Here is a 14,504-nt window from a genome sequence, read left to right on the forward strand (position 1 = left end):
ACATCTAATAATTTGAGCCATCACTTTTATGGAGTCCTGAAGGAAATCATTGAGTTAGAGTACAACTGTGCAGAGAGGACAATAGTGTTGTTTAAGTGTGATTGGTTCAAGTTGGATGGAAGGAGGACAGAACTAAAAAATGATGGCTATTTTACGAGCATCAATATCCAAAATTTGTGGTACAAGAATGATTCTTTCATTCTAGCTACTCAAGCTAGAAAGGTCTTCTATCTACTAGATACAAAGTATGGTGAAAATTGGTGAATTGTCCAGAATTTTGACCATAGACATTTGTACGATGTTCCTGAACTTGAGGCACCTGCTTATCAAGATGACGAGTGTTTCGAAGATGTGCGTATGCGGCAGGGAGTTTCAGACAATATATCTGTATAGCCTTTAGCTATGGATCACGAAGTGGAAAGTGTGTTTGAAACTGCTGAGCTTGCTAGCATGGAGAGAGAACAAACTACGATAGCGGTCGATGGCAGCGAAGACGAGGCAGACGACACTCTATTGGCGTATTGTAGTGGAGGTGAAGAGAACCTTGTTGTTGATAGTGATGATGAGTAGTTCCGACACACCAAGATGTTGTACCATTTGTAAGATGTTGTACCATTGAACGGTTTGTATTTGTAACATGTTGCAACATTTGTACTATTTGCATGCTGGAACTGATTTGCTATTTGACCAACATATGACTTGTATTGTACTGAGTATTTATATTCCTGAGTGATATGGTGCAGTATCCTACTTATATGGTGCTGTGTTGGAGTTCCAGAATTTCTGGAACTGATTTGCTATTTTCGTTAGTTTAGATGAATTTATGTGTGCTTACCGAAGGTGATCCCAAATTGAACTATACCAACTTTTGCTAGAATTAAGTTCATGTGGCTCTAGTGAACATGTAGTCGACGAGTTAAGTCAGAATAATGGGAGAGCTATGCAACATAGTACAAATGACGAAGTCCGAGTGCAATGTTATATATGCGTTGTATCGAGATGCGGCCATGTCTGCAGAACGTATATACCAACTTTTACGAAATCGTGTGAAATTTTTACGGCATACTTCTATGTCCATGAAATGACCCCCTGCCAAGTTTCAGGTTTTTTGGACCTCATTTCGTATTTATTAATTTTTTTCAAGCAACAGGAAATATAGTCCAAAAAATGCTACAAAATGGTAAAATTTGGAAGATAAGTTATTTTCCCCCGAATTAAGTTCCTGTGGCTCTAGTGAACTTGTACGGTATACATGACAAAAATGCATTAGGGTATATATAATAATTTTTTTGCAAGTTACTTCACAAGAGTACCATAATTAGTTGGAAATAAAAAAAAAAACGGGTCAAACAGCCTTGGACTGGCCCGTGACTTTCACTTTCTTCCCGGCCCATCTGTTCTTTCACTTTCTTCCCGGCCCGCTAAAACTCGGCCCCGCACGTCAGTGGCACTGAACGAAAAATTTGGCGGGCAACACGGCCGTGCGCGGGGAGAGACTCCAAAATTTCGGCTGCACGGAGAATACACATTTCGGAGTCCACTGTCTTCTCGCCATTTCTCCCGTCCACTCGTCTTCTCCCCCTTTGCCGCACTCTCTCTCTCGTCTCCATCCCTCACTCTCACCGCTAAAGATCCCGCCGCACCCGTGCAGCCGCGGTGGCGCTGCCGGCCTCGAGGGGTGCGGGCGCGGGGAGAGAACAGCAGGTGGAGGCGCCGCAACGGGAGGCAGGGCACGGCGGTCCAGAGGCGAAGCTCCCTGACGATGACTGCGACGACCCCGCGCGGACTACGGCAGCTGAGCGCCGTCTCACAATCTCTCTCTCTCTCTCTCTCTCTCTCTCTCTCTCTCTCTATCTGGGTTTAGGGTTAGGGTTTCGGGGGTTAGGGTTTCGGGTTTCATTTTTACGCTTCTCTAATTGTTCCGAATATTGTAGCAGAGTTCTTGCCGTTCGTGCTCCATCAACCGCAGCAATGAAGAAGGCTGCTGCCAACAAACGCCGCGCAGGTACTTGAATACTGGGCCAAACAATCACAGTGATTCAATTTGTGTTACATTTCTTGAAGTAGTAATTAGTTTTCCCTCTCATGCTAGAAACAATCACTCCTTATGAACTACAACGCCTCAAAAATTGTATGAGGAACAAGGCGCGGATCGAAGCACTTGGCTTACATACCACCAGAAACGAGTTTGACACTATGGCTCTAATGAAGAGTGCAAGGGCCTCAAAGGGTAAAGATCCTGAACACTCTGAATCCGAGTACGCTCCTGGAGATGATCCTTCCGGTGAAGGACATGAATCTGATGATAGCCAAACAGAGGTCGATCAAAACTATCCTTCATTTCTTAAAGCCTTACCATGTTCCTCATTTCTATTATCTGAAATAATTCTTTGCTTCTGTTGATTGTAGTCAACTAACAAGACTGCTCGCAACAAAACTGGAAGTAAAAGAACTTCAGATGACATGTCTGCTGCTGGAACGTCACCACGTGCTGCTAAGAGAGCTGCTCCTGCTGTTGCACAGCCAACCACGAGGCTCACAAGGTCGCAGAAGGCTGCTCCTGCTCGTGCTGCTGCACAGCCAACTACAAGGGGCACAAGAGCTGCTCCTCCTGCTTCCAGATCCTCCTCTGGTGTCACAATACACCCTACATCTCTCATTCGAGCTAGTGTTTGGGCTCCACCAGTATCACCTGCAAAGTCTGTGAACAACGTCGAACAGCCCACACAGCATTGTCCTCAAGGCTAGATCAAATCACATGCTTCCTACTGTTTCTTTACTGCCTTTAATTTCACAAAGTCTAAGCTTCTACTTCCTGTCTTTATTGTAGATGAGGCCACTCAACAGCAAGATGACCAGGTCCCCTTGACACCTGACGAACACGCTGCAGGTGATGAGTGTGCGGAGGCGCACAATGAAGTACAGACTGAAGGCAAGTAACTAAACTAGAATCTCTTACTGCTGTTCTTTCCTTCAAAAATTCGCCTCGTTATGCAATTGCAAATTGATCTTTGTATAGAGGTAGCGGCAGTTCCAAGGGGACAGAGTATGGGAAAAGGTCTCCAAAAGATGACCCGTGCTAGGCATGGCAAGCTGCCATTGGTGATTCAAGAGGGGAAGGCAAGGCCAGTTCTGCCTGTTGTCGCTGCAAAGTTTGCAACTGAATGTAACATCACAGTCAGAAACCATTTGCCTGTGTTCAAGCATTGGAAGGAATACAAGAAGCATCCGGCCCTTCTCGAACAATTCATGGGAAGTCTTAAAGTAAGTACAGACTTTATGCATCTCCCACTGTAATGGTTATCATGCTGGTGGTGATATTAGGTTTCTTATGCATCTTTGTATTCATTGCTTGCAGTTAAAGTTCGATATGAACACAGATGACGGTTCTGTTCAAAATGCTTGTAATCTTATGATGAAGTCTGCACTTCGCCAACAATGACACAGGTTAAAGAAAAAGTTTTTTGATCCTTTTCCACTCCATTTGGTTCCAACGACTTCTCCTGTGAAATCTTTGAATGATGCACAGTGGAATGAACTTGTTGAATATTGGAAAAACCCCAAGAGGATGGTATGTTTTCTTCTATGGGGCCAAACTCTTAATTTCCTGTTACTAAATATCGATCTGGGATGCATTACTGGTATGTCTTTGACGTAGGCAACATCTGAGAAGAACAAAACCAACCGTGCTAAAGTTAAGTACCATCATACAACTGGGTCGCGCAGCTATGCCGTGCACTTAGACAACTTGATATGTTTCACCTCTCCATTATTACCTGATACTGCAGACAAGTATGCCAGTTTAATATTGTGTTTCCATATTCTCCTTTAGGGAGACAAGTACCAAAATGAAGAACCGAATGCACTTGATTTGTTCATAGAGTGCCACTACAGCAACAAGAAGAAAGGCTACACAGCTCCTGTCCAGTCTGCAATTGTAAGTATTTTAACTCTTACTGTTGTGCTTCTTGTCAATTGTTACTAAATTCCCTGGAGACTGAATTGGAGAACAAGATTTCACTTGCTGTGCTGACTGTTAAAAAAATCCACTGTTTCGCTTGCTTAACCTTGTAGACTGAATTGGAGTACAAGATTTCAGAATCTACAGAAGCTGAAGATGAAGAGAGTGTGAACAGAGCCGTAGCTGAATTTCTTGCTGACAAAAGCAAGAATAGTTAGTTTCTTAAAAATGTGGGCTTGGGGAAAGGCCAGGCTACACCAAGTGCTCGAAACCTTGAAGCACAGCTGGCGGCAGAGAAGAGTGCAAATGCCAAACTACAATTGCTTGTCTCCAAACAAAGAGAAGAAATTGATCAGCTGTCTATGAAGTTCCAGGAATCAGAACAAGCTAGGATCACTGACAAGGCTGACACTGATAAAAAACTGGAGCTTTTGCTTAGTCGTCTTCGCTGTGATTGAAAGCAGGTGGTAATGTGACTGGTTTTTTGGATGTGTGCTCTGGAATGTGTGATGCTGTTTGGTGACGCTTGTCAGATATTTGTGGAGCTTGTAATGTTTGAACAAGCTGGGGCATGCTATTTCTGGAGCTATTGTAATTTGTTTATGTGCTAATGGTATTTTTTAGTATCTAATAATTTCTTAAAAATTGTTAACCATTGTATACGCTACTATAATAATTGGGCCAAAATCTAGCCACTGGGCCGATCCACTGCGCTGGTATCTTGGTATTGTGAAGCTGAGAACTGTGACCATCCTATCATTGTTATAATTGATGATTTAGAGCAATGTTCTGGTGATGTGCTGGGAGAGCTTGTGATGATGCTGAGTGAATGGGTAATTAAAATTCCAATCTTCTTTGTAATGGGGATAGCAACTACCCTTGATGCACCAAAGAAGCTTCTCTCATCAGAGGCTCTTCAACGATTAGAGCCCTGTAAACTTACCTTGGGGTCTCCATCGGATAGAATGAATGCACTTGTTGAGGCCATCCTTGTTAAACCATGCACTGGATTCTGCATCGGCCATGAAGTCGCGAAGTTCCTCAGGAATTACTTTTTTAGGCATGATGGAACAATAACTTCTTTTATTAGCGCTCTCAAGCTTGCATGTAGTAAGCACTTCTCCTTGGAACCCCTGAGCTTTCTGTGCGTTGGAATGCTTGAGGAAGATTGTGAGGAATTTTGGCGTGATAAGTTTGAAGCACTTCCCCAGCAGATACGGAAATATGCTTTTGGTTTTCCCTCATGTGCAAGTGCAAAGATCTCAAGCAATTCTAGCAACAATATTGTAGGAGGACTCTCTAAACTGTTGAAATTGCAAAACGATTGGGGCTCTGTTCTCTTGTGCCTGTATGAAGCTGGAAGACATGACAAAGTTCAGCTTTTGGATATATTCTGCGAGGCGGTCAACCCAGATCTGCAAACTGAAAATGTCCTATTTGTCTCTGAAGTGACTTGTGAAAACTTGTCAGGATTAAAGTCAGGATGTGGTAAAGGATCTATAGCCCAAGTAATTAATACAATAAGGCACCTGCCAATGGAAACTTTATTACATGTCCTTGAAGTTTGGAGCAACCATTTAAAAGGGATGAGTGAGATCAACGACAAAGTGAAAGAGCTTCAGTCAACCACAATCGGTGCAGATAGTTAGGCCGGCAAAGGAAAAGTGGGCTAGGAGATCAGCAGCCAGTACTGGAAATGGTACAGTTCCACTGAATGAGAAAGCTGCTGTTCTATTACAGAATGTTACTAGTAAATATTTGGTGCATGTTGAGTGTTTACCTTTTCATGAAATCATCTGCTTCAAGAATGTTGACATTCTCCAATCTGCACTAATTGGAAATCCAAGAAGAATGGTTCAACTTTATCTGCTGAAGTCACAGAGCCATCTGAAATGCTCTTGTTGCAGGAGTGGAACTGCTGTATCAGGATCCTTGCATGACACATCAATTATGTGCAATCTAGCCCAAGAATATGGGGACGTAATTAACCTTCATGATTGGTACACGACCTTTGAAGGAATTATCAACAGCAAAAATTCAAAAACCAAACGGAAATCCTACAGTTCTCCCTCGAAGAAGAAATCAAAACCCTCGTCTCCGGAGGGTAGAGCTATGATCCAAGCAAGGTTCTGCAGGGCTGTTACTGAGATGCAAATCACTGGCCTTGTACGGATGCCAAGAAAGAGAATGCCTGATCTTGTTCAGAGAATCGTATTTGGTCCTTGATGGTTCTGTGACGACGAGGTCCTTGGTCTAGTTTAGGCCTCAGCGCTTGAGAGATAGTTTTTCTAATTCTTTGAGTAAGAGTTTTTTCGTACAGGTTTTGCCCAAAACTAAAACCTGTGCTGTAACTTTGGGTTCTTTACACCCTTTTCTTCTTAATATATTGATACGCAGCTCTCCTGCGTGTTCGAGAAAAAAAAAAGGGTTCAAAATGGTTCTGTGACGACAAGCTGCTGTACAGGTGAAACAATTCTCTACATGTCAGGATTGGAGTGGTCAAATCAAATCCAACCAAGATAGATTAGCTACAAACTTGAGTTTTGTGGCTCTTAGGTGGTTTTATTGTTGATGGATCTGCAGGCTCATGACAATGTCATGTGCAGATGTGGAAGTTTCGTGCACTTGTATTGGTGCATGTAAAGAATGTAAGTTGGCTGATAATTGGGCAGATCGGCTAAGTTGTGTCGTTGTTTTCCTTGCATAGCAGTATTTAACATGTTTTTGTTGCTTAACTAACACGTTTTCCTTGCATAGCAGATCGGCTAAGTATCTAACATGTTTTCCTTGCATAACAGTTTTAGACATATTTTTCTATAATTAATTTATAGCTATAGTTTTTGTGGTCCAATTGTGATGAAATATTTATGGTAGGCTTATCATTATGTGCTTGAGCTGAAGTATGCATTCAGCAATGGCCAAATTCTAATTTCAGACCCTGGTTATGCTATATTTTGTGAAACTGCTATTTGTCAAATGCGTGTGTATGCTGCCTAACTGCATAGTGTATTAAACTTGCTGAGTCATCGTTGAGGCATTGAAAATCGCTGCAGAATGCAATCATGCCTGCATAAAGTTGATGTGTTGGTCATCGCCTTAAAACTTGTCACAGGTATGCAAGGATCCAACTTTGAGCTTCATTGGGACCTGCCAATGCGTACATGGTTCGGGGATCGCATGCAAGCTCATGGAGCAACAGCAAAAGAAATACATCTTCCAAGAAATCAAATCATTTTCAGCTTGACAATGACAACCATTCCTTGACCCAATTCAGCTTATTGCGCAAACTCAAATACCTGGGCCGTGTTTAGATCATGAAAAATTTTGGACGAAATTCACCATCAATTGAAGATTAGAAGGACTAAACATAATTAGATCTAATTATAAAACTAATTACATAGATGGACGAGAAATCATGAGACGAATCTATTAAGCCTGATTAATCCGTCAGTAGAGGTTGTTTACTGTTGTATGACATTGTTTAATTATGATCCAATAGGCCGTGTTTGGTAAAATCCACGCACGTTTTCCGAAAAAAGAATCTTGTATGCATGGAGTACTAAATGAAGTCTATTTGCAAAACCTTTTTAGGGATAAGTGATATTTCGCGAGACGAATCTAATGACGGTAATTAATTGATGATTTGCTACAGTGATGCTACAGTAACCATCCTTTAATCGTGCGGTCAAAGACCTCATTAGATTCGTCTCGCGATTTACACGGGGGGTTGTGGAGGTGGTTTTGTAATTAGACTTCGTTTACTACTCTAAATTAGTGGTCAAAGTAGGGTGAAAAACTTTTCACCCTACAACCAAACACGGCCTATGTTTAAAAGATTCGTCTTGCAATTTCACCCGGAGATTGTGGGATGAGTTTTATTAGTTATCCATATTTAATATTTCTAATTAGTAGTCAAACATTCAAAATTACTGTATCGCTGGAAAAATTTTGGGAACTAAACGAAACCCAAGTCCTAAAACTACCCTCACATAACAATGGAGGAGCAGGAACAGGCGAACAGCTCTTCCAGCAAACGGAAGAAGTCTACATCACCCCCCAAACTATCAGGGGTGGAACACATAACCCCCTCAACTTTAAAACCGGACATTCCACCCCCTGAACTTTTCAAAACCGTTCAAATCACCCCTGGAGCGGTTTTGAACGGTGGTTGCTATTTTCTTTTTTTAATTTAGAGTTAAATACACCAGCGGCCCTCGAACTTGTCTCCAGGTGCCACTTAGGTCCACGAACTCGCAAAATCGAAATCTAGCACCCTGAACTTGTTAAGTTGTGCCACTTAGGTCCATACCCTTTCAAGGGGCATGAATATATGCAAAAATGCCCTTAAGTTTTATCATCTTCCCTTCCATGCGCCCTCCGCCGCTTCCTCCCCTGCGCCCTCCGCCGCGCTCTCCCCCTCCTAGCTCCCTCCGCCGCCCCTACCCCTCCCTGCTCCCTCTGCCGCCCCCTCCCACTCACTGCTCCGGTGGCTCCGCCACTGAGCGCGTGTGCCGGCCCCGCCGACTCAGCTCCTCCGCTCGATGCCGCGATGCGCCAAGGACGGGGCGGATCCAGGCCACGCTCTCGTTCCTCTCCACCGCGGCCTCCATCGTGTAGCTCCGCCGGGCGGGCGGCGCCGAGCTCCCGGGAAACCTGCTTTTCGTGGAGGCCGGGCTGCAGGCGGCCCGCGCCGCGGCGAGCGGCGCCAAGGTGAGCTGCGTGGTCGGGGACGCGTTCGTGTGGCCCGCGGTGGAGGTCCCACCGCCCTCCTCGCTCCTCGCTCCTCCCTCCTCTGTGCCGGCGCACCCCTCCTCACGGTGGAGGCCATGGCATGGCGGAGGTGGCGGCGGCGCGCCGCCCCCTCCTTCCTCCCTCCTCCTCCTCCTCCTTCCTCCCTCCGCCGCACCGAGCTCGTATCATCTCCCTCCTCGCGCACGCTACTCCACAACACGCACGCGGCCGCGGCCGCGAGCCCCGCAGGAGCTTCGGCCCGCCTCGCCGCCCCTCCCTCCTCCGATGCGGCTTCCTCCGAGCAAGCCCCTCCCTCCTCCGGCGCGGCTTCCTTCGAGCAGCGACGACAAGCGGCGGCGGAACCCTGAGCCCACTCCCTCGCCGGCGCCCCTCCCTCCCTCCTCCCTCCTCCCTCCTACTCCTTGCCGGAGCTCGAGCGGATCTGGGCATCCCCCCGCCTCCTCGCCGGAGCACGCGCGGACTGCCATGCCCGCCGCGCCTGTCCGCTCGCCGCGCCCGCCGCGGCCACCTCACCCGCCATGCCCGCCACGTTCGCTATGCGCGTCGTGGCCGCCACGCCCGCAATGCCCGCTGCGCTCCGCGGCGGCCGTGCCGGCCCGCTCGTCGTGCCCCGGCACCCGCAACGGCGGCGGCCTCGCCCGCCATGCCCGCTGCGGTTGCCGCGCTCGCTGCGCACGCCACGGCCGCCCCCCGCGCGGAGGACAGGGGCTGCGGGACCGGCTCTGTGCCGGGGAGCTTGAGACCGGGGTCACGACCGGCAGCGGAGGTGGTGGCTGCGGCAGAGAGGCGTGGTCCCCTGGGCGCCGCAGGTGGCCGTGCTGCGCCACGCGTCCGTGGGCGCCTTCGTGACGCACGCCGGGTGGGCTTCGGTGCTGGAGGGCGTGGCCAGCGGCGAGCTCCAAGGCGGCGGCGCACTGACGGAGGAAGCAGGGGAGGCGTGGGGGAGAGAAAGAGATAGAATGGGAGGGGGAGGGGATGAATGCAGAAGATAGCAACTTTGGAGGAGTTTTTTGCATATATTCATGCCACGTGGCGCCATATCAAGGGGTATGGACCTAAGTGGCACAACTTAACAAGTTCAGGGTGCTAGATTTCGATTTTGCGATTTCGTGGACCTAAGTGGCACCTGGAGACAAGTTCGAGGGCCGCTGGTGTATTTAACTCTTTAATTTATTTCGGTTGAATCTTTGAAAAATCATAGTAAATCACAGAAAAATCATAAAATGAAAAATCTAATTTTGTTGGACTCCACATGATTAGATCTACACAGTGAACATATAATATAGTATGCGTGAGTACAAAGTTTTTCTTTAGATTTAGATCTATTTAATTACAGATAAAAATTAGATCTAAATCTAAAGCAAAAACTTTGTACTCACGCATACTATATTATATGTTCACTGTGTAAATCTAATCATGTGGAGTGTCCGGTTTTAAAGTTGAGAGGGTTATGTGAAGACCCTGGAACCTGGTGTGGCGGCTGTAATCTTCGGTTTCAGTTTCTTATGGATCTTTTCTGTAATAGAGTAGGGTTGTACTGTTCCCCTTTGGTTTAATACAATTCTCTCCTTTCGCAAAAAAAAAACTTATCAGGAGAACAGTGAAGTTGTTAGAAGAGTCAAAGATCTATTGGACCTTAGTTCATTGAAGTTAATTAGTTATTTGCTTAGAGGTCAAATATAGTACTCCTTAAAGAGAAAATATATATCAATCTAATCAAATCTCTTCATTTGGAACGGAGGGAGGAGCTGATATGGTTTGATTCAAACCACCTCCCCCCCCCCCCAAAAAAAAAAGAAAAACATGGTTTGATTCGTTTGAACGCGTCGAGTTTATTGGCCACGCGCGCGAGCCCGCGCGCTGCTTGTTTGTTGGGCCGATCGTGGGAATTGGCCCAGTACATTCTTGGCTGGTGGGCCATGGATAGGGAGTGGTGGCGGCGGGGGAGGGCTCGCTGTACCGGCCGGCGCCGAGGTTTCAGGGACTGGGAGCGCACGTGCGCCCATGCGGCGCGCCTCCCCGTACTCGTATGCCGTCCTCGAGCGCCTCCTCCAGCAGCACTTCCCCTTCCCGCGCCGCCTCCTGTAGCTGCACGCGCTCCTCCTCACCTCCGGCGCGCTGCTCCCCGACACCAAACGCTCCCCCGCCACCGTCACCGCCTTCCCCTACAATTGCCTCGCCCACGCGCACCTCCGCTTCTCCGCCGCATCCCCCCCGTCGGCCCCGCTGCGCCTCTTCTCCGCCATGCTCGCCCGCGGCGCGCGCCCCAACCGCCACTCCTTCCCCTCCCTCCTCAAGTCCGCCGCCGCCTCGGGCTCCGCCGCCGCCGCGGGGGCACTGCACGCGCAGTGCCTCCGCCGCGGCCTCGCGAGCGACCGCTTCGTCGCCTGCTCGCTCGTCAGCGCCTACGGCCGGACGGGCCACCCCGCGCGCGACGCGCGCAAGGTGTTCGACGAGATGGAGGGGAGCCCGGACCTGGCCGCCTGCAACGCCCTGCTCGATGCGTTGTGCCTTGCCGGGGACCTCGAAGCGGCGGGGACCTTCTTCGAGCGGATGCCGGCTAGGGACGCCGTGACATGGACGACGTTCGTGTCTGGGCTGTCGCGCGGTGGCCGGCACCGGTGCGCTCTCGAGGTGTTCGGGGGATTTTTGCTGGGTAACATGGGACGACGGCTCGAGGAGGCCACGTTGGTCAGCGTGCTCTAGGCATGTGCAAACCTTGATGGTGCTGAGGGGCTTATGTCGGGGATGGCTGTCCATGCGTACATGGTCCGGCATGAGGTTGAGCCCACTGCGTTTCTCGGCACAGCTTTGGTTGACATGTACGGGAAGCATGGGAGGCTTGGTGGGTGTACAGGAGCTTTTGAGTTTGTCTGCAGGAAGGAGGTTTGCACATGGAATGCGCTGCTTTTGGCATTAGCTAATCATGGGAAGGAGGCTGAAGCGCTGGTTAAGTTTGACATGATGAGGGCTGAAGGGTTCTCGCCAAATCAGATCACCTTTGTTGCTCTGCTGATGGCTTGTGCTCGTGCAGGAATGGTGGAGATTGGGTTATACTGGTTTGAGGCCATGGTCGCCAATTACAAGGTGACACCACTGATGGTCCATTATGGATGTGTTGTGGACTTATTAGGCCGTGCTGGCCGTTTTATGGATGCCATTCAAGTTATAGAGAGGATGCCCTTCGCGCCCGATGCTTCTGTGTGGGGTGATCTTCTTGGGGCTTGCAGGCTCCATGGAAATGTGGAGCTTGCAGTGGAGGTTGGGAAGAAACTGATGGCCCTTGGCCCCCAGCAATCAGGTCGATATGTCACTGTTAGGAATGTTTTTTTAGAAGATGGTAATTGGCAGGCTGGTGTGAGAATCGGAGAGGTGATGCAGGAGGCTGGAATCAAGAAGATAGTAGGGCAGAGCAGTGTGGTGCTTCATGGTCATGCCATTCTTTGATTACCGTACATTGCAAAATGCGTTGGTCAAGAACAGATGCTCATTAATGATTCTTAACATATGTTTCTTCACATTGGACCCGTTCCACATGGGTATAATATAGCTTCAAAGAGATGTAAGTACCAAAAATTCATTGCTTGGGTTGCCCTTATTCATGCACCTTATGCCCTTAGGCAATATAAACCATAGTTCTACCGTGAAAATGTTGTGGAAATTTTTGCAACACAGTCATACTTGAACCAGTCTACTGATTATTGAATTTGCAGTATGCATGCATACATTTTTGGCACGCATACATTTTGGAAATGGATGCATGAAGCATTGAAGCTATTGAAAAGTTTCTAGCCACCCATGCGAAGAAGAGACAGATGTGGTGTCAGTGTCTGGGAGCTCCGACTCCAAGCATTGTGACTCCAGGAGTCCATGTGGGCCAAGGAGCTTAAAGAATCACACGCTTCAACCTTCAAACCAGGTAAATTTGCTCCATATGTCCAGATAAACAGTTCCTTCTGTGGTATAGAACTGAAGACATTTTTACTATTTGGAACATTAAGAGTTCCCTACTCTTATTTGCTTGAAACTAAAAGGCTTTCTTTTTGTTATAGAATAATAGAATTGCCTTGATCAGGAAAAACAATCCAAGCTCAGTTTAGTGCGTAGACTGAAGAAACAACCTCCCTCGTGTTTCTACAATTCGCAGATGATAGGGTCTTTGCTGGTTTTCACCTAAAAATGTGTTAAAACTCAAGCTGGGTATCTATGTACAAATTACATACATGTAGATATCATTCATGAATGACAAGTTGACAACATATGCAGTTGTAGGTCTCCAATTATGAAAATGTTGCATTATATCGTAGCGCATTGTTGAAACAGCTTAATAGATATGTACCACTTATATACATCACCAAGTATCATACACAAGTATCCAGTGTAGAAGTATGTTTCAAAAAAATAAAATGTGTAGAAGCACCATCAATGTTGCAAGAGCTATGCAAGGATCAGTGTAGACACCTCCACGCTGCTGTATGTCATTTCATCCAAAGGGGCAGCCATTGATGGTGATCCTGCATGTTTTTTTACATAATAATTGTCTTCACAGTCATTAATTGCATCCATGTGGAGCCGCCTCAACATTTGTAGGCGCTCTGCTACTTCATTGTTGGCCTGTCATCTCCACTTGGGCATAGGCAGTGCACTGCTAGTTGGGCTAGCTTCTCAAGCACCGCCATGACCGCCTCATCTATAATTTCGATGTCCAGCATCAGTTGGTGCTTATTACGTCGAAACATTAAGAGAAAGGTATGCGCCAGTGATTTCTTTTCGTTGAACCTATCCTCAAACATAGCCCTTTTTCTTGTGATCAACTCCAGAAGAACTACTCCAAAACTGTAGACATCACTTTTCTCTGTCAGCTGATGACTGACAAAGCTCTCAGGGTCAAGATAGCCAAGTGTTCCTTGTACAAACATGATGAACTCATTTTCGTCCATTGACTTCTGTGCTGATGCTCCAAAATCTGCAATCTTTGCATTGTGCTGATCATCCAACAGGATATTGGCAGACTTGACATCTCCGTGTAGAATTGTGCAAGATATCGATGAATGTAAATAAGCAAGAGCTTCTGCTGATTGTGTGGCAATCTTCAGACGGAGATCCAAGGGGATTGGTGATGTACGATCAGCACCATGAAGGAACCTGGATAGAGTTCCATTGGAGACAAACTCGTACACCAACATTGGGACATCTACATCCAAGCAACAGCCTAGTAACCTCACGATGTTTCGGTGGTTGATTTGAGACAAAATTATTATCTCATTGACAAATTCTTCCCTACAGTCATCATTTATTACCTTAGACTTTTTTATGGCAACCTCTTTGTGGTCATCCAAAGTTCCTCTATAGACCATTCCATGACCACCACATCCAAGCACTCTATCTTCACTATAGTTGTCTGTGGCTTTCTTTATTTCCTTCTCTGTAAGAATATGAATCGTGTGAACCTTCCTTGCCCTCATTTCATCATATAACTTGAGACCTCCATTTTGTCTGAAATATTCTTCTTTCTCCATCATGTGCCTTTTCCTTTGTAATTGCATGATGTACAAGCATGCCAAGGCCATCAACACGATTGCAGAGACACTGAGGCCTGCAAAATTAATTTTTAACAAAGGGAAACAGATTCTAGTAAACATCGTCTTCTTTTTTGCTTAGGGTGTATAGAAGTCATGATCTTCCCAGGTCCGTAAAACAGAAATTAAAATGGGATTTGTAAAGATTCTCTTTTTCGTAGGAAGTAGAATTTCTTCAAACAGTAGGACATTTGTTATGATATTCATTGGGC

General features: G+C 46.8%; 1 protein-coding gene and 3 pseudogenes across 11 annotated transcripts; 3 read left to right on the plus strand and 1 right to left on the minus strand.

Annotated features, from left to right (window-relative positions):
• Nucleotides 1-1,551: 1,551 nt before the first annotated feature.
• On the plus strand, nucleotides 1,552-4,613 carry LOC120681698. 11 transcript variants are annotated; one of them, XM_039963318.1, is made up of 10 exons: nucleotides 1,845-2,005; nucleotides 2,093-2,319; nucleotides 2,410-2,743; nucleotides 2,831-2,932; nucleotides 3,020-3,264; nucleotides 3,359-3,447; nucleotides 3,530-3,571; nucleotides 3,659-3,694; nucleotides 3,833-3,937; nucleotides 4,075-4,613. In XM_039963318.1, exons 1-6 carry the CDS (start codon nucleotides 1,972-1,974, stop codon nucleotides 3,440-3,442), a joined length of 1,026 nt encoding a protein of 341 aa, XP_039819252.1. In that variant the 5' UTR covers nucleotides 1,845-1,971; the 3' UTR covers nucleotides 3,443-3,447; nucleotides 3,530-3,571; nucleotides 3,659-3,694; nucleotides 3,833-3,937; nucleotides 4,075-4,613. The 11 variants fall into 11 exon arrangements, with proteins under 11 accessions (XP_039819245.1, XP_039819252.1, XP_039819249.1 ...); XM_039963315.1 differs by having other exon boundaries at nucleotides 3,659-3,937; XM_039963316.1 differs by having other exon boundaries at nucleotides 1,846-2,005; nucleotides 3,359-3,571.
• Nucleotides 3,631-6,650, plus strand: LOC120682912 (annotated as a pseudogene).
• Nucleotides 6,651-10,717: 4,067 nt separating this feature from the next.
• On the plus strand, nucleotides 10,718-14,215 carry LOC120682914 (annotated as a pseudogene).
• Nucleotides 12,983-14,504, minus strand: part of LOC120681693 — a 2,100-nt pseudogene continuing 578 nt past the window's right edge.

Source organism: Panicum virgatum, chromosome 7N (genome assembly GCF_016808335.1).
Source record: "Panicum virgatum strain AP13 chromosome 7N, P.virgatum_v5, whole genome shotgun sequence".
Taxonomy (NCBI): Eukaryota; Viridiplantae; Streptophyta; class Magnoliopsida; order Poales; family Poaceae; genus Panicum; species Panicum virgatum.

Bases quoted from the DNA above. Each gene is read 5' to 3' on its own strand.
- LOC120681698 (XM_039963311.1), top strand. From the start codon at position 1,972: ATGAAGAAGGCTGCTGCCAACAAACGCCGCGCAG. The intron at 2,744-2,830 runs GCTAGATCAAAT...TCTTTATTGTAG, and splicing joins CACACAGCATTGTCCTCAAG to ATGAGGCCACTCAACAGCAA. The intron at 3,265-3,358 runs GTAAGTACAGAC...CATTGCTTGCAG, and splicing joins AATTCATGGGAAGTCTTAAA to TTAAAGTTCGATATGAACAC.